Here is a 19,766-nt window from a genome sequence, read left to right as displayed (position 1 = left end):
TGTCTCCACATAAATCTACCAATACACAACCCTGTAATGTTCTGTGCATTTTTTTGAAAAAAGAAAAACATTTATTTGCATATATTCCTAGTGGTGTTTTAGTAATATTTTCTCAAATTATGTTTAGAAAAAATATGAAGTAGTGATATGTTCTCCTTTATATTAATCAAATTATAAAAGCAATATTTGAAGAAAATGGAATATGCAAAATCAATCATTCTAGGTTAGAAAATGCCAGAATTAAGATTACCCTAGCAGCATTCATTTCACAATCATCTACAGTACTTCTGGAGCCAGGAACTGAACCCAGCCATCCAAGATTTAGTCTGATGCTTTAGTCTCATTCACAATCCATCATCTGATGGTGTACAGCCTTTTGCTGCTTGACCTAGAAGAACAAGTTACAGCCAACTATTTGGTTGCAGCTACAGTGATAAATATAACACATTTTGTGATTTATATATTCATTTACTAACAGTTTTGAAACTGGATTCCTGAGTGCTGCTCTTGGTAAAAGAAGGAGATGGTTACAGACGGTTCAATTTTAGCATCTTTATTCTGCAAGATCACAACGATGTGGCTAGAATTTGGGTCTGGAGAAGAGTCTATATTCTGGAGTCCAGCAGAATGAAACCTGGGGCTGGGATTCACGAACAAGAGCAGAACTGCAGAATTTTGCAAAGTAAGACTAGAAGGAACCAAAGGTTGGATGGTTACCTTGTACTCCCAAACTTACAATCATACTGGAATTATTCCCCAAGTTTTTAAATGAATTAGCTAATCACCAGAAAATTATGTTTTTACTTCTTCTACAAACAATGCATTCTAGTGCTTACAGTTCCTACACCAAAATGCTTTTTCTAAAGTCTAAAATTAATGATATTGGTTTGACTTCTGAATATGATTTCACATAACTTGCTCAGATTTGAAGTCTGCAACATTTGCACAATTTATAGAAGCTCAGTGGAAAAGCTGTGATTCCAACATATTGTCTCTTCCCAGTTCCCAAACCAGACTTACTTTTCTGAAGGAGTGATGGTTGCTGCCTCCTAAGTTCCCTGCCTTATCAGGCTGACAAGAGTGCACAGACTAGCTGGAGTCCCAAGAGCAAATACCCAAAGACTGCTTTTCACTGCAAAGTTAACCACAGTTAAAGCCTGGGGACTGAGACTCATTTGTGGTTCATGCACACACAATTCTTTCAAAACGACATGGCTATCCTATCAAGTGGGGACAAGGTTAAAGGATTACTAACTGCTAATGAAATTCCTCTACAAGTTGCATGATTAGTAGCACCGTCAGTATTTCCCCGCTGTCCCATGTGTCAGACACATTTTCCACAGGACAAGAAGTGATTTCTGAAGCTTTCTAAACTGGGAGATGTGATCTCTGATGTTTTTTTGTCCCCACCTATCCACAACTACATAGAGAACAAAGGAGACAAGGTTGCAGGGAGTAACTCAAGGACAGAAAACTGCAGTGAATATATACCCTATATTGGAGAGATGCAGATAGTGCTTTTTAAATTCCTACAGTTTGGTCTGAATAACTTTTCATTGGAAAAGGATTGTTGTTCTACTAAATTTCATGCTTATATTTTGTATTACTCAAATATTGGAAACTCTTAATATGGTTAGAAATATGTATCAAACAAAACAATATAATTTTTAAAAGTCTTGTATTTTCTGACAATTTTTCTTCAATCTCCTCTTTGAAGTAGTTTTGTTGGGGTTTTTTCTCTTCTTTGCCTTTTTCCTTTTTAAATCCTGTGACTATGGACAATTTCAGGAAAAAAATTATTAACATTTGTGAAAACAAAAGAACCACATTATATACTTCGTGATTGATGATTTGCAGCATGTGGACCCCAAAAGAGGACAGAAAAATGGGAGAAGAGAGGATTTCCCTGGAGGTTTTGAGGCACATAGACCCTCAGAAATCAAATGCATAGGATAAAGCATGCTTGCAAATATCCACTAAGCCAGTGTAGAGAGGATAGGATGGGTAGTTTGATCTGTTAAGCAGAATGATCATTTTAAGAATGACCCTGAAGTCCATCAGAAAAAGGACTGTCCTCCTATCACTGATTTGCATATTTTAATGAATATGCTGATTTTTTAGCCTACTGACTAGGCTGGCAAGGCAAACGCTGAACAGACTCAATCATTTATACCACTAACATGTTCATGTAAAACACTCTTGCCTCTTCCTTGTATTTCGAATGAAGTAATCTTTACAAGTAAGCTAGTAATATGCAACCTTTTTTTGTCTCTGATGAATCCAATAAAAGTGTTAGTGTTGAAAAAAGTTTTTTTTTATTAATACATCAATAGTAACAATCAGCTAGACTAGTTACAGTAACTTAATTCAAAGTTATATAACTGTGCCAGACAGTAACTATTCTTATAAAGCAGTGCCTTTCTAACCCCTTGCCAAGGATATTTAATTTGATGTCCAAGTTTTCTTGCCTATGGGAAAACCATTTTCCATTTTAGCTGCTAGCAACAAGTATAAGTGAATATGCTGTAAATAACTAGCTACTTTGAACTTTTGGGTCCCATTATGCACACAAGTTATCTACTCTGAAAAGGCATCATATAAACATGCCAAATTATTCAACCCTATGAAAAATGCTTTTCATCTGAATTATAAGTTAAAACTTTTTCTGACTTTAGAAAGAAACTGGAACTTGAATAGATAAAAACTTAAAGCTTGATTTTTCTTTGCCGAGAGCATATGTTATATAAACACAAATCCCCAAAAGGTGCCAAGAATTGTCCCTCTGTTTTTCTAAATGATCATGTGTGCAGTCTAGCTGAAAAGACTCATCGATTATGTCTACATAAACAACAAAAGCCCTTAGAAAAAATATCTACATCAAAAGCCTGTCAAACACTGAACAGGAAAGAGAAATCCTGCTTTAAACATGGCCTCTTTCAAGTCTGAATTCAATCCCATGAAGTAAAAACAAAGGATTTCATAATGAAAGGTATTTAAAATTACTTTATTTTTGGAACTTAACCAGGGATTCTTTTTTCCTATACGTTAACCTTTGTCTTTTTTACATTGGGACAGAATTCTGCAAAATATGCCTTACAGTTTTAAATAAATGTAGAAATTGTTTAGTCACAGTCCATTGTGTTCACAATACACATTTCCAATTATTTTCATTAAAATGCTACGATGATATTTTTACTTGACATTACGGGTTTCTCCTTTTGTCAAACACCCAACAATATCCACTGTTAGCATAGGAACACAGCAAAGTTCTTAATGGATGAGATGCATTTTTTTTTTTTTTTTTTTTACCCCTCTTTTTCCTCACTTTCCTAAAATATAGACACATAATTAAGAAAGGAAATCACATATCATTGGAAAAACAGAACAGATTACTATATAGCTTATATATAATTGTGCTCTGGAAGTCATAGTCAGAAATCATAAAGCAGACTAAAGTATAGAGTCAGATACTTCTAAGAGAAGTGAAAGACATTTAACAGATAAATGTTTGATGAAATCTAATTTTCATGTTTGATTTACTACTCTGTTATTATGGTTAATATGCAAACATATGGCATGATTTACAGTATACCATCAGTGATTTCTTTCACACCAACTTGTGATTTGATTGCCCCTTATCTATATAAAATAATAATAATATAAAACTAATGTCAAACAGTTGCTACATGTTTAATCATGCCACTAGTGTTACATTTATACATCATGTACATAATCAGAATCCAGTTTTAAAGCAGTTCATGCCTACTATTGCTGGAGACAATATCCTCTTTGCCAGGTTTGGCTAATAGACATTTGTCTTAGAAAACATCTCACATCTGATGGTTCAAAATGGTGGTTTTGCTCAATTTATTGACTGTAATTGAGAGTCCTATAGCATGGATCAGTATATACTAGAACATATGTACTCCGCTTACAATATTCAGATAGATGGTCATCTTGGATATTCTAATCAAGAAGAGACAAATGTGTATCTGACTGGCCTCTCAAACATAATGCACATTCAGTTAATAATGATTTTTTATAAGATAGCTCATTAACATAGCTCTAGGTTAACAAATTACTGACAGATCCATTGAATCAGCACTAGAAGGCGTCTTTTCAGGTAACTTACCTGTTCAGAAGATAACAGGTCTGTCTTCTATTATAAAATGCAATATCAAACCTGATGCATTGAAGCTTAACTTGTATCAAAAAATCAACTTGTCAATACAAAGTATATTCTTCCAGAGTAGTGTTTCAGGAAATGCTCTGATATACCACTAGTCAAAAATTAAAGTTATCCATATCTCCTATAGTCTTCCAAAAGAAGGGCCTAGTAAAGCATTGAAAGCATAGTCTATTTTTAACACATTTTTAAAGTGTTTTCCTTCTAGTACTCAGGATGCCAGTTCATCATGGATATTTCTAATGTATTTTCTCTTACAGTGTTTTCCACTAATCACCTCCAAGTATTTCATACGGATTTGCCTTATATCTGGAAAACTTTTAACTATTTTTGCTATGTTTACTCTATGTTTTTGGTGCATACAATAGAATTATGTTTTTGGAAAGAAGTTAATGAAAGAGATCCAGCTTCAATAATTTTTCAAGGAACAAAGGTTGTAAAATTGTTTTCTACTGGAATGTTGAACTTATCAGAAGATAACACATTCAAGCCAATGGCATTTGTCTTTGCTGTCATGCAAAAGAGAGTGAGACACCTACAGTACCAACAGAATCATTTTGCAAATCTTTTAGAACTGTGTGGCATCTGATTAAACTAATCCACATCTTTCTATGATGCCAAAATAAACAGTCCCTTTCCCACAATGTATAAACATTGTTCCCATAACTTTCCTTTGAAATGTCATGAAAAGGTTAAGTGACGTTTCATTATTTACCTTGACTAATGAATTGCTCCATGCTGTCTTTGAAAGGCTGGAGGTGCTCTTCTAGTGATAGCTGATAAACTTTTGCTGCTTCTGTCTCACACACTGAAATTGAAGTAACAGATTAGTTTAGGATGACATATCATAGTATGGATCTGCATACTGTAATAAAAGACACACTTAAATTAATACATTAAATTTCACATAACAGTGAAACGTCTGGAATATGTGCCTCAAACACACTACTTCAAGTACAAACACTATGATAATATATTCAGGAACAGTTATGTTCCTGGTCAAATGTTTTTCACAAAAATATATGGATAACTTGTGGAAAGTGTGTTAAAATAAGTGGTAGCAAAAATTAACAGCAGTATTTAATTGTTTTGAAGGACAAAAAAAAAAATTTAAGGGACTGAAATGTATGAGAACAAAATAACAAACTTGGATCCCAAGCCGTGTTGATATAACTGGCCCAGGTAACAATGCTTGAATCAAAGTTCAGATGCAAAAGCTTCACCGAATAGTAGGAAGGACCTTAATTTATTGAGTAAAGCCAGATGAGGGCTTGATACCTGCTGAAACAACAGGCATAGTGAAGTGCCTTGCATTGTTCAAAAGTAATAGTGCAAAATTATTAAAGTGAAAGAATATAAGAGTATAGTTATCACAGTTTTTACTCTATTAGAGACCTTGGAGAAGGATAGCATGATTCTTATTTGGTAGAGATCAGGACAGAGAAGCTGGAGCCTGAAGCAGCTGTCACACAGATAAGTCATTGGTGAAGTTGTACCATCGTGCTTCCACCAACTATCCAAGCTAATTTAGTTTGGAGCAACAGAAGACTTGGCACTACTAATTCAGAAGAATATTAAGCCCTGATTTCTATTAGAAGGGAAATCTCTTTAGGTTGTGGTAAGTTCCCATCACGCAACAGAAATGAATCCTGCTTGATTCTGCCTCAAAATTTCCAGCAAATTGCACACATTCAAAAAAATGTATTTTCTTTGTTTACTCTCTAGGGTTTCTTTCAGCAAAACAGGATCATTACTATGTCTTTAAATACAGAAGACTAGTTAGACATTTAAAAAAAGATTTTGAAGCAGTAGAATGTACTATCACAATTATCTCCTTTATATATAAATGAAGTCTAGAATTGCATCAACCCAAGTATCTACAGGTGAGAATGGTAGTCTGCTTTTGAAGACTGGAAGCAACAGGTAGTAGCCTTACATGTATCACCATTTTATGCTCTAAAAATGTGGTTCTGTAATATCTGAAAGTGTCTCAGGGTGTGTAGGGGGATAATAATAAAAAAATCAGTTGTAATCTTGTTCTTACTTCAGTAAGCATGAATTTATAATCTGGTAAATAATACCAGTCTCTAGTTTACAGCAAGAAACTAACGATATACACAAAAGAGCATGGTAGAGCAATTAAAGATAACATAATTAAAGATAAGAATCATTAATTTTGGCAAATGCTGGTCAGCCAACCCACTGCAGATCTGTACCTAGTTGTTCAAGCTAGAGATCCAAGAAGGTAAATAGATGTCATGGTAGTCTTTATATTCTGTTAGCTGTGTAAATTGATTCACCTTCATTGTACTACTCATCTGGTCTGCTATATCTGGAGCAAATCTTTGGAGAATGCAGCTTTACATGTCATAGACACTGGTTAATCACCTCTTTTCACAGTTGTGAATATACCAAAGACAATTAGAGATACTAATTTTTAAAATGCACATACACAGAAAAGGACTGACTCAAATAATTGGTAACTCAACACAAGTGGAGCAAAGCAGGGTGACAATAAGAATTTCAATTTTTTAAAAATCTTTTCTTAAGCTTAGAGCAAAATAGAAATAATTACCAGCATATTTTTAGTGAAAAGTTTTAACATGAATATATTTAATTAAAAAGTTAACCTTGCTTATGAAGCAATATTTAAAAGCAAAAAAAAACCCAAACCAACAAAAAGCCCACACAAATATAGTCACATGGGCAAGCCTGTAAAACATTCAGTCATATGTCAAGTCAAATATGAAATAGAATTAATGTTGTATATGAAAAGTTTCTAAGGTTGGAGAAACATGTTCCTTCAGAATGGAAGAGAACAGAATCTGTTCCTTTGATAAATAGGTGTTTACTGTTGGCAAACTTTGAGATTGTAAATGCACAATGATTCAACTTTCCTTTCCTGTGCTGATGTTTTTGCTATGTCTAGAGGTTGTGGGGAAAAAAAAAAAAATAAAAATCAAGGTGTGTTGATAACCTCAGCAAAGAAAACTTTAAAATTCCAAACAGTGCGAACAGAACCACGTTCCAAAAGTTCCCAAATTATATTGCAGATTCTTAAACAAATGCTAGTCAACACATCTGCAATAGGGGAGAGGATCCAAATGACCATGAATTTTCTTACAGCGTATGGTAGACAAAAAATATAGATAAACTGTGCACTATTCTGCAAAGGAACACATTCTGATGGTGGTATATAGAATTTCTATTATTATTCAGAAATAAGTGGCAGAGCTGAAAAATGCTATAGAACCTACCATAACATTTAATATCATCCAAATTATACCCTTTTCCAGAATATGGATTACATATTCTTCACAGAAATACAACATTACACTCTCTTGAATGAATGTCTGCAGCTCACAGACTCCTGCTCTCTCAGCTGATTTGAGAGAATTATAGATCTTACGGATATATATCCACCAAAAATCTTAGCCTATACCCATACCAATAGCCTGAAGCAGTCCCTTTTCAACGTCTATAAGGAAATGCAGGGATATGCTACTCTTTATATTCAACTTGATATGGAAAAGAAAAACATGTAATATGGTCAGAATGAAATGTCTGTTCTTTAACCGTTCAGATGTGGGAAGCTTTCCATGGCTGATTTGTTTGTGCATGCATGTGGGGTGGGGGGAAGGGAGTGCAGTTAATGATAGCTTTGTTTCTCCAGTTTTTGGTGGAGTTTTTTGGGGGTTTTGCCCCCATCCTCCCATTAAAAGACAAAATGTTCAGAAGAATAACAGTTCAGGACCATTTTTTCCCTATTCCTGAATTGCAAACAATGTCCAAGTCATTTAAAAACCAAAATAAAACACAGGAAAAAGATCCCTTTTTTTTGCTTTGTAGAAAGTAAGATATCATGTACAGCATCCAACCTTTAAACATAGGACAAACGCTGTCATTATTACCATACTAATATCAGTATTACGATGCTTAGAACAAACTAGTTCATCAGAAGCTTTCTTCATTAAAGAATTAACAGGCGTTGTAAGCTCTTCCTGAGTTTCCCAGCTCTCCAGAGCACCAAGACCAGAATTGTGGTCTCCCTGCACAACCTGTTGGATATAGTTGGATATAGTACTCATTCACCACATTCTGTAATTTGTCAGCAGGCGTATAAAATCCTGCTCCTTGTATGATGTATTGTTATTGCTCACTGTTACTGAAGAAATTAAAGTGTTGATAATATTAAGGGAATACAAAACACTAGACGCTTACCAGTATTTCTGCCCGAGCGAGGGAATAAGATACTGAATAAATGTTTCTGTCAGAAGTGTATTTGATAACTTCTAAGCAATATGGATGTGAATCATGAAAAAAAAAAATATGTGAGAATACCAACAGTCTTCTATATTTGATTTTTTTTCCCCTCAGCTTCATATTCAAAATGCCTTTCTCTCCATGAAACAGCCCAGCTAAACATCCCAGATATCAAAGGAATAAGTTGGCAAAGGGGATCTGCTGTAAAGAGTTTGTAAAAGTTTTGGCTGAAACACAAGTTTGTCTCTCTTTTAATAAGACTCAAAACTTCCTCTGTTATCATCCCAATTCTCACAGGTTCAGTTATTCTCACATCTTGGGGAGATGTGTGCGCAACTGAAAAACTTAGACAGAGCTAGTGTATTCCTAAGCTCAGTTTAAGCAGATTTTAAATTTTCTTCTAATGAATTGATTTTTCATGTAAGAATTGGAATTTTCTTATAAGAACTGAAAGGTATTTAAGGTACCTCAAACAAGAGTCATGTAGGCAGTCACAAAAGCAAAGCACTACGTAGAAGCTATCTCACAACCTTGAATTGTCCAAACAGGAATAAAGAAAGATAAAAACTTCTTCATATTGCTTTGCAGCAGGGTGAAGTTTTCAGTTCCCTGTGGTCCTGAATACACAGTCCTCATGCACTGATCTTGTATTTTCCAAAGATCTCAAGTCCTAAGCAGGAGTTCGCATGGGCAGAGACACCTCCAACCCTCTAAATCAATATTAACATATAAGCAATATCTCAACAATGGAAAAGACCAAAAGTCCATTTAGTTTCCTCTCTTCTCTAACATCCAGAGGTTTGAGTGTGGTTTTCCAGGGAAGCAATAACAATGCATTCTCGTGGGAGGACCTTCTAAATTTTGGGCAATTCAAACTGGTAGCTTTTTGCCCTTACATAGAAAAATCTCTCAAATGCTACTGATCTGGAAATTGATGTGAAAATCTGTGTTGAAAACCAGTTTAGAGAAATTAAAAAATTGTAATTCCAGCTGTATCCAGTATCTCAAGAATCTCACCTCATTCTCTATTTCCACGTTAAAATAAAATTGTCATTTTTCAAGCTATTGTGTTAGTATGGTCATCCTATTTTTTTTTTTTATTTTTAGTTCAACATACTAAAACTGTATAAAGTTTCACAACAGACAATATTGGTTAAGACACATCTATAGAGAAAAAGAAAAGAAAAGTCACAAATCATTCTGTGCATTTTAATAACGCTATCAGTAAGCAATTCTGGGAATGATCTAAAATACACCCAGTCTCAGTATCAAAAATAGTTGCTTTACTTTTTTAAAAAGGAAGAAAAAACTGTTTTCAAGATACAGGATATCTTTTTAATGCATGTTTTCCAACTAGGTCTGTTGGATACTAAATTTTAGCCCTTGGAAGCACAAAACTCTTCTAATCTTAAAATATGCCTTTTTGAACAAAATGTGTGAGCAGATGATCATCTCCTCTGGCTTGCTGTATTGTCTTTGGTCAGGATGATAATGGGCAGTATGATTTTTCTTTCAACACCCTCAAAACACTTAAAAAACCCAACTCAAACCAAAACAACACACAACAAACCCCACCAAAAAAGCCAATAAGAAAGCAAGCAGAACTATGAATTATCTTGGATGAGTAATTAACAGGTCCATTAGGCTGTTTTGGTTAACCATTTCTGAAATCACATAAATTCTATAGGACCTCTATATATAAGTAAGTGGATTTTCAAGACTGTTTAAGGTACCTGTGAGCACAAGTTGCACTGAGATTTCATAGACTCTTTGATTTTAAGGCTTTAAGGAAGTTTTGAAATGATACCGTTAATTTTCAGAGGATCTGAGTACTCAGACTCCCACAGGAGATATGCCTGTGTCCTACTTGCCTGAAAAAGTATATAACAGCATAACCACTGTTTTCACAACTTCCTCAGTGCTTGCTGGATTCCTTACAGCTGCAACCTGTGACTTTAAAAGAAAGCTTAGGCTTTACCAAAAGGAAACAATACTGGCCTCATCAAAAGACAAACTCTGATGAACTCGGCCACAAGTACAGAAAGAGCTCTTAATTTTCTTTTATTTATTTTTTTGTAATTGTAAAGAATTACACTAAGAACTGCTGAGTCTTCAAGGGCTTCCATAGACAGCTCCTTGTTTGGAGTTTTAAGGACAGTAAAATATGACTCACAGATTGACTGAAAGCCTGGCTTTAGTTTACATCTGGTTTAGGTTTAGGAGTCTGCATGCTGCATAGCTGCAGCAATTAACCCTTTCAGTGATAACTGAACAACATCTAGAATTTGTGGAAGCACAGCTGTTAATGCGTAGGCAAAATTAAAGATTTAATTTGGTTTAAACAATAATTGTTTCTGTAAAGGTAGACTGTACAGATAACTGTAGGATTGACCAAAACCACTAACGTTGCTGTATTATTTTGTTAATAATTACCTTGAAAGATTTGGCATTTTATTAAAAAAGACTAAAGGCGTCTTTTCATCAGAATATGAATCTATAGATTATATAAGAAAAAGAAAGGATTATTCCTTAATTGTGAAAAATCTTCATTCCCATTTATATCAAAACTGTAGGGAGAGAATAACAGAAATACAAACACTTCAAAGTATCTTAAACCAGAAAGTTTTTGATGAGGCAATGAATTCAAACTCTCCAATAATACAATTTTTTCTCCATTTCAGTTCTCTCCCAGCTCCCTACCTTCTCTTAAAACAACTTGGAAGACCAATGTAGAAGCACATTAAAAAAATACTTTTTTTTTTTTAAACCTCTTAGGATGGACTTTTATTTCATCAAACTTTAGCTATTTAAAAGATAGATCACTAGACTAGACTCAAGACCTTTCCTTAGCACTCAATTTTAGGAGAGGCCAATCAGTTTTAGGAGACCAATCCCTTCCTTTTCTGTCATCTGTAGTGGGACCATAAATGGCTTTGGCTATTTAACTTTGTTAATTGAAGTTGAAATTAATACTGCTCCTGTTCCTGATCAAGAAGTAGCACTGAAATGTTGCCAAAGTCTTAGCCCCATAATGGAAACAGAGCGTCTTGTGAATATGAAAAGATATAAGGATATGTGTATGAGAGAGAGAAAGGATGATGTGCAATTGAATGGTGGGGGGGGGGTTATTTTAGACTGTGAACTTCAATTTTACGTATAAGAACTAACAGTGGACACAACCTTATTTTTCAAAGTAATCCATGCACCCCAGACAGAGTTGGCCACAAAGAGGAAAATGACATCCCAAGCTACCACTTGACTTCACTCTTAGTGTTGGGGCTTCTTTCTAGGTGTTAGGGGTAACCATTACTGAGGGAAGAGGGGTGATTTGTCAAAAGATAAATAGTTATGAGATAATTATGTGAGAAAGAAATGGTAACGGGTCTAAGCATGACATGCTATCCCATCTCTCTCAGTCCCACATTGACACCATCCCAAATTCAAAAGTCCTTCTATTGCACAATATGATACTTCCAGTTTGCTGATTTACACAGCAGGTATTAAACCCGAGAGCATATACCAGCTCCATAACTAGCAGATCCAAGCTGAGTAGGTAATTTTAGGTGACTGTAAGAAGCAAAGAAAAAATAGGTAACATATATTTTTCCAAGTTACTGTGGGTCTTTTCTTGGAACATACTTTTTAAAAGACAAAGTGTTTTGCAAATGCTTAACACTCTATAAACATTCTCAGACACATTTATTCCAAATCGGAGGGATATAGTGGGCCACACAGCCTAGCTTCTTACTGATGGAGACTTTTCAATGAGTTGTAAACACTCACAATGGGAAAAGAAAGCATCACTACAAAAATAATATTTAATTATCATAATTATTACTTGTAATCAGTTTTCAAAGATATTAAATATGACAACATTATGACATATAAACAAGTACTGACTTCAACTCTATTTTATAGCAGTCTGCATTATATGGTATTAGTCATCTCTTCAAAGTTCTACTAGTCAGATTTATTTTCTGCCTGACATTGTTTCTAATTCCCTTTTAGCTGAGCTTCAGTGAAAGTTTTGCAGTAAGTGACAACTGATGAATTTTGATTTGCAAGAATAAACTTACTATTGTAAAGCTAAAATGTTAATGTGCTGCCAAAGAACAGCTTCTAAACAGTTTTAACTTGCCACAAGTGCTTCATAAATACTGTAACTCTCACTGCCATTTTAGTGTCCTAGTTCTCTCCTAAACTAAATACATCTTGAAGAATCTCAAGGGCCAAAAATCTAACATTTTCCTAAACCACAATTATACCTCCAGAGATTGTCAGAGCAGAGAGGATTAAAACATTAATTTATTCAATACACGTTTTCCACATCTTTCTGCCCCACCTCTAACATTCTGAAGTGTCGAGAAAAATATACTGCTAATAATAGATATACAACACAGGTCCTAATCAGTGAGAGTCATGCACTGCTCTTGTGACCCTGGATGCCCAATTTTCTTTACATGGTGACTTGATTTAAGTCATGTGGCAAGTGCTAAAGTTTCTTCTGTGGAATGACATAGGAACAGAAGTCATTGCCTGGCATGACTGCATCAAGGAACGTTGCTGACAGCCAAGAGAGATCAAAAGCAGATCAAGTTGCTTAACAAACTATATGTCACTGAAGTTAAAAAGGCTAAAGTGAGAATCCTGGAGAGCTGTGAAATCTGGGAGCAACAGATGGAGCCAAACTCACTTGGTTTGTTAGTAAAAGGATCTACCTGTTCTTTGTCTTCTATCTTAAAAACATCTAGTATATGAACTTTATCCATGGGGTCTACCTTATTTTAAAAAACAAAACCAAAACTGAACTATTTGCAAGTTTAATATTACATGGTTAGTGTAGCTTCCACTATAATCTTAGGGGAGATTTTTTTTCCAATTTAAAAAAATTGTAAATTTCTGTCTTATTAATCTTGGAACAGGCACACAGCATGCTTTCTGAAGGTATTTTGGATTTACACATTTAATCTGAAATCATAGAAGAGACTTTCTTCTTTACAAACTGTGAGGCACACAGTTCATAAGAACTTAAAAATGGACGAGAGCCTTCAAAGACAAAAGAAAAGAAAGCATACAAGTTTGAACATCATCAGTGCTGCTTCTTTTTAAGCAATCAGCATAACAACTCCTTTAATAAAAACATAAGCCCAAGCTTAGAACTGTAAAAGTGCATGACAACGAAATTATTTTACAGAACCATAAAGCTTATTTGTATCTGCACATCTTTGTGAATGTTACCGATTACTATTTAGATGGAAAAATACAGTGTTGCTAAAATGAACTGCTCTAGTTATGGTTACAAAAAAAAAAATTTTTTTTATAGTAATCTTCTACTTTGTGTTTTTGTTGTTGTTTTTTGAGCATCCACATAATTTTATGAAAGGATCCTTCCGGGATGAAGTTTACCTCTGAATAATGAACATGGAAAGTTTCTTAAGACAGAAATAAAGTATCTTCAGAAGCTTTTGTTCCTGAGTGAGCCAATACCCCCTTCCCCCATTGCAGTAAGCATGATCTCATTGTGCCTGGTTTGCAAGGTATTTGCAACTGACATGGACAGAATACCTTTAAACTGGTGATACTGCCTGCATCAATGTTATCTGCAATTTTCAGGTTTTCGATGATAAAGAACAAAGCACAAAACTTCCCCTCCTAATGGTGGAATCCTCTTAAGAAATATTCCACCTAATTACCGATGAAGTTAAGTCCAAGGTTACAGTCCGCATCTCAGTATAAAACTGGAATGCGTTAATGGGCATCTATTTCTATGGTTTTAAAGTCGGTGATAATCAGTATTTCCCAGGAATACTCAATACTCATTTACTCTCACCAACTTCAGAAGGAGAAGATCATACTTAGGATTTTGTCAGAATTTGCTCAGCATCTTACAGCCTTCTTCCTGCTCAGTCATTTAATGAGGCACTTGCTAGCGCTAGTAACTCATGAGGTTCCAGATGTGCATTAGCAAATCTGGTAGTGTACTTAAACTAAATGCAGAGGAAAAACACTTTGAAGTCATTTTACCCATTCAGCTAAAAATTGTACTCTATTTAAAAAAGACTGGCATTAAACTTCGCTGTTCTATCTCACTGAAAGCATTACAACAATTAAGCTATTGGAATACCCAGAATTTTTAGTGAATGTTCTTGCAGTCATAGATTTTTATAACAGAAATAATTTTTAATTTAGCATGACACTTTTCTTTGGAAAAAAGAGTCAATGCAAAGCATTTTGCATCACTCAGGGCTGATAAGAAAGTCATGACTGAGATTGCATAATGCGACTTGAAATTGTCACTTTATATCCAGAAGAGGATGCAGAAGGGAGCCAATGCTGGCCCAAAAAAGTTTGTACCAAAGGTAATAGGGAAAGAGTGACGGTGTCTGCAGTTATTCTTCAGTTTCATTAACTACAGAACAGACAGACAACAGAGACTTCAGCCTAAGGGCTAGATTGGAAGCACAGAAAGAATTCAACTGCAGTCTGATGGCAAAGCGTGTAATTTCCATTTTTACACAACCCCTGCTTTGATCGCTGCACAGTGTGGATTTATTCCATAAGAGATTTATGCCTGTGTGCAAATTTCAACCTTGCCCTAAAAATATTTAGCCTTTCATCTATATGAAACCATTTTTGGTGAATTTGTGAGGAATGATGTCTGCCTCTACGGATATTTGTAAACATGCACCTAAATTCAAGTACCTTTTTTCAATCAAACCTAAGCATCTTTCTTCTCTATGTGCAAGCTTAGAGATCAGCCCTGAGATAATCTGAAAGTTACAGGAAGTATAGAAATAAATTTTCATGGCTGAACTGTGGGATTTTTGCCCCCTGGATTGTTCAGGGCAGCAAATGGATGGTGCTGCAGCTTGCTCCTCAGTATCACACTAAGTGACCTTGATACAACCTTAAATATTACCCCTAAATGTTTAAAATAAATTTTAAAACATCCAAACAGAAAGCAAGAAGATATCATTTGGTAACCATGTTATGTTTTTGTTTTAATAGAGAACTTTCCATTCTAGGTTGTTCAGGGACTAACGGTTTACCAAACTATTCCTTGATCTCTAGATACATGGCATTCAAAATCAGCAATGCAACAGAAATATAAAGATCATTTCACTGCTTGATTTGAATCCTTCTCTCTAAGATTTAGCGTAATGGTACAACTGGCCAATCTGGCAGAGACTTTTAGCAAAAATATTGAAGGTCATGCATATTAGCCATCATTGGCCATATAGCCGAACTGTACTCTTGCTTAACTTAAACTTAGTGCTTAGTTCCCAATGTTATTAAGAAATGTATTATATGATACATGTTCTTTAATAAAGTCTAGCAAATACATCTTATTTTAAGATTGTTGAGTTCATTTAAAGAAATCATTCCACAAGCATGAGAAACAAGTACTTCCTTTACATGTTATTTTTTAGTAAATTCAGGTTATTTCAACTGTCTTTAACAACATGCCATACATACTTTATCTGCTAGACAATACTATCATATTTGGACCTGCTTATCCACTTTTTTTGTTGTGGACATGGTCCGACACTTTTCAGTTCCTTTTATGGTGAAAGACTTGTTGAAAGCCATTTGCAAAAAAAAAAAAAAAAATTTTGTTTGTTTGTTTTGGTTTTGAAACAAACATTTTAACCTAACTGGTTTGATGTTGTTTCTTTTAATAATCTCTTCAAGGTTATCTACAGAAGATGATGAACTATTGCTGAAATGGTCATGGAAAAGCAAATTAAGGAAACAAAATAGTAACTGAGGAGTCAAAAATACACAGCTATTTTTATACTATCATCTAATTTTTCAAAATGTTACAAATGATAACAGCAGGGATATGTTGTTAACATATAGTTAGCACTTAATCTAGGTTCAGTACCTCGCAAATCTTTCTTCATTTTGCGGAGATCTTTTTGAAAGTCTTCAAACTTCATTTGTGAAGCCTGGAAGAGATCTTGTGGGTCTGGAAGAGGAAAGATGCATTGTTCTTTTCCAGCATCCTGACAAAAACACAAATGAACAGTTACATAGTGCTCATTGCTTTTTTATATACAAAAATATATAACTGAAAGCACAAAGAATACTTGTGCACATTTCCTCATCTCATCCAGCAGAAGAGTGAATATAAGTTGATTTTTTTAAACTTTAATTTAAAAGAGCAAAATTAATTCTCACTCACCTCATCAAAATTACGCAAATAGTATGAGACAATATAAGATAGAAGACTTCTGCTGTTGTCCTGTATAAAAGAGAATAAAGTTTGCTGTTTTACTGAAACTCACTGAAAAAAAATCAGAAATGATAATTCAAGTAAATGAAATACTTAGTGTCAAGTACAGAAAATATTTTGCTCATTTGGCACCTTAACTAAAAAAAAAAAAAAATAAAAAAGAACCCAACGAAAAACCAACACTCAAAAACACCATTTAATCATGGAGAAAATAATAGAAAGGTTATAACCTTTATAATAGATATAATATAATATAAAATAATAGAAAGGTTATAACACTCGTGTAAGTCACTCCTGATTTTTAAAATTTACATCATTGTAAACTGAAGCCTTACAATTTGAAATACAGAAGGAAAAGGTAAATTGTTTCTGGGTTGATGTGTGCAACTTGTTTGACAACATTCAAATTTTTTATAAATTATTAACTATAACCAAAGTTAAATTAAACAAAGACAGTTATTTTTCTAAATGAATTTTGGCACTTTTGGGGTCTTTGGGGGAACTTTCTCATTGTTTCCACTCTGTAATCTCTGTAATGAAATTTCAGCAGAAAATCTATGATTTGAAGAGGATTTTTGACAGAATTGTATTTTCAGATAGTTTCAGAGAAGTATTTTGTAAGAACTTTTCTGACTGATCAGTGGTAGAGAAGTTAATGGTCATAATATTTCCAGAAAATTAAGTACTAAAGACCTGAGTCACCAAACCAAATTTAGTGCACCTATTGTTCTACCAAGCCAAGTTTTAAAACTCGTGATGTATCAAGAGTCCAACAGAAGGCTGAGCTAAAGTAAGCTGCCCTAAACATGTTGTACTAAGGCTTTGTTCACATCATCACTCCCTTGGCTTACCAAAGAAACAAGCATGCCAGAAGGAAGTTCCTCCACCCCTTTAAAGGCAAATGGCTGACCTCATCTCTCAACTCAGCGTAAACAACCATTACCTAACCCAGCAGCTAAAGCATGTATATTTAGTGAGTGACGAAGCAGGGAAAAAAACTCTTCTTTTTCTGCCACTTTCAGAACAGCAGATCTTGACAATGACTCACTAGATACATCATAGAATCACAGAATCATAGAACAGTTTGAGTTGGAAGGGACCTTTAAAGGTCATCTAGTCCAACTCCCTTGCAATGAGCAGGGACAGCTTCAACTAGATCGTGTTGCTCAGAGCCTCGTCCAACCTGATCTTGAATGTTTCCAGGCATGGGGCATCTACCACCTCTCTGGGCAACCTGTGCCAGGGTTTCACCACCCTCATCGTGAAAAATTTATTCCTTAAATCTAGTCTAAATCTACCCTCTTTTAGTTTAAAATTATTACCACTTGTCCTATCGCAATAGGCCCTGCTAAAAAGTCTGTCCCCACCTTTCTCATAAGCCCCCCCTATAAGTACTGGAAGGCTGTAAGTAGGTCTCCCTGGAGCCTTCTCTTCTCCAGGCTGAACAACCCCAACTCTCTCAGCCTTTATTCACAGGAGAGATGTTCCATCCCTCTGATCATTTTTGTGGCCCTCCTCTGGACCCGCTCCAACATGTGGGGTCTCCCCAGATTGGAGGGGCAGAACCACGTCCCTCGACCTGCTGGCCACGCTGCTTCTGATGCAGCCCAGCCTACAGTTGGCCTTCTGTGCTGCGAGCACACATTGCCAGCTCATGTCCAGCTTTTCATCCATCAGTACCCCAAGTCCTTCTATCAATTCCTTCATCCCCCAGCTGGTATAGATACCAGGGGTTGCCCCAACCCAGGTACAGGACGCGGCACTTGGCCTTGTTGAACCTCATGAGGTTCACACGGGCCTATTTCTTGAGCTTATGGCCGATTCCTCGAGCTTGTAGGGGCCAACTTAAAGTCTCAAGTATTATTGCTATAACCTTTCTCATACCACTGTCCACATGCAGATGAGTCTTTTCATCATAACCATAGAGACTCAAAGATTATTGTTTCCCTGTACACAAAAACAGGTATTTGAATACTACCCCAATCTGAATAACCAAAGCCAAAAATGCTGGTAACACTCAAACTCCAGTTTAGTACTGTGCAAGAAACAACACTACTTCTCATTCTCCTTACTCAGATGGCTATACTAGTCAAATCTTAAATCAACTAGTACTTGCTGTGATTACTCTTTACTTGTGTGGTTCCATGGTCCAATATGAAATGCACTCTCTAATCATGATGCATATAAAGGATGAATTTTGGGTTATCCCAAATGCTCAGGATGTTTATTCAATCATTTGCAGGAGTGACTATTGTTTTTTCCTCACAAACATTTTGAATTGGCATCGAATTACGGTTAACACTTCTTTTACAACTGCTTCCACTTCTGTAACAAACCTTTTAAGTGTTATGATCATAGTATTGTTTCTGCATACAGGAAAGGTTAGAACTCTGCAGTGTACCAAACGTCAAATACATATAGATTAGAACTAAGACATAATTTAACATTTTTGCTTGTACAGTAATGAAAAGAGACAGTTCATTTTCATATTTCTACATAAATACATCCAAGTATTTAGAAGTGTGATCAGCTAAATACAATACCAAAAGAATTCCCTTGACATGCCTTCATAAGTTTCACACCATTTACTTGGAAATGGAGACAAAGTAATCTTCTGAGAACTTAACATTCTCAGGCCTACAGGAAGTTTAGAATCAACTTACACTGCTCTTGACATCTTTCAGTTTTGGCAAGATATCTAGGCCAAATCCATCAGCCTGTCCTCGTGTCCTGTTTCCACCATTCATGTAATTTCCAAAGGCAAGAACCAAACCCAGGACCTGCATAACTCCTGACCCATTTTTCAATGTCTACAAAACAGAAAGAGAAACCATTCTCTATTCAAATCCACAATAATATTTACTGTTAACAGTATTACTGATGAGCGGATTTGTTGATACTGTGTTTAGAAAGAATACTTACATAAAGGCTTAAATATAGGGAATTAACAACCTTTGACTGCAACATGTAGAGGTAGGATAATATGAATATGTAATTTGTTGTGAATGGAAAATGTTATCTCCAAAATGGATACTTTAAAAAATAAATAGGAAACCTATACTATATTATCAGAGATGACCT

General features: G+C 35.1%; 1 protein-coding gene across 1 annotated transcript in view; it reads right to left on the bottom strand.

The window, feature by feature from the left end:
- The window catches only part of FMN2 (formin 2), a gene marked incomplete at its 3' end in the record, with an annotated part of 164,246 nt that overhangs the window by 40,147 nt on the left and 104,333 nt on the right, over positions 1 to 19,766 (bottom strand). The window contains exons 12-15 of the mRNA XM_081997623.1: positions 19,349 to 19,495; positions 16,635 to 16,694; positions 16,335 to 16,455; positions 4,902 to 4,994 (exon numbers count right to left, since the gene is read on the bottom strand). Coding sequence (XP_081853749.1) covers positions 4,902 to 4,994; positions 16,335 to 16,455; positions 16,635 to 16,694; positions 19,349 to 19,495 — 421 coding nt within the window. The remainder of the gene's footprint in view (positions 1 to 4,901; positions 4,995 to 16,334; positions 16,456 to 16,634; positions 16,695 to 19,348; positions 19,496 to 19,766) is intronic.

The sequence above is a fragment of the Phaethon aethereus genome (assembly GCF_964289735.1).
Source record: "Phaethon aethereus genome assembly, chromosome: 3".
NCBI lineage: Eukaryota > Metazoa > Chordata > Aves > Phaethontiformes > Phaethontidae > Phaethon > Phaethon aethereus.
Note: the sequence above shows the minus strand (reverse complement) of the source record. Positions and strands in the feature narration are given on the sequence as shown.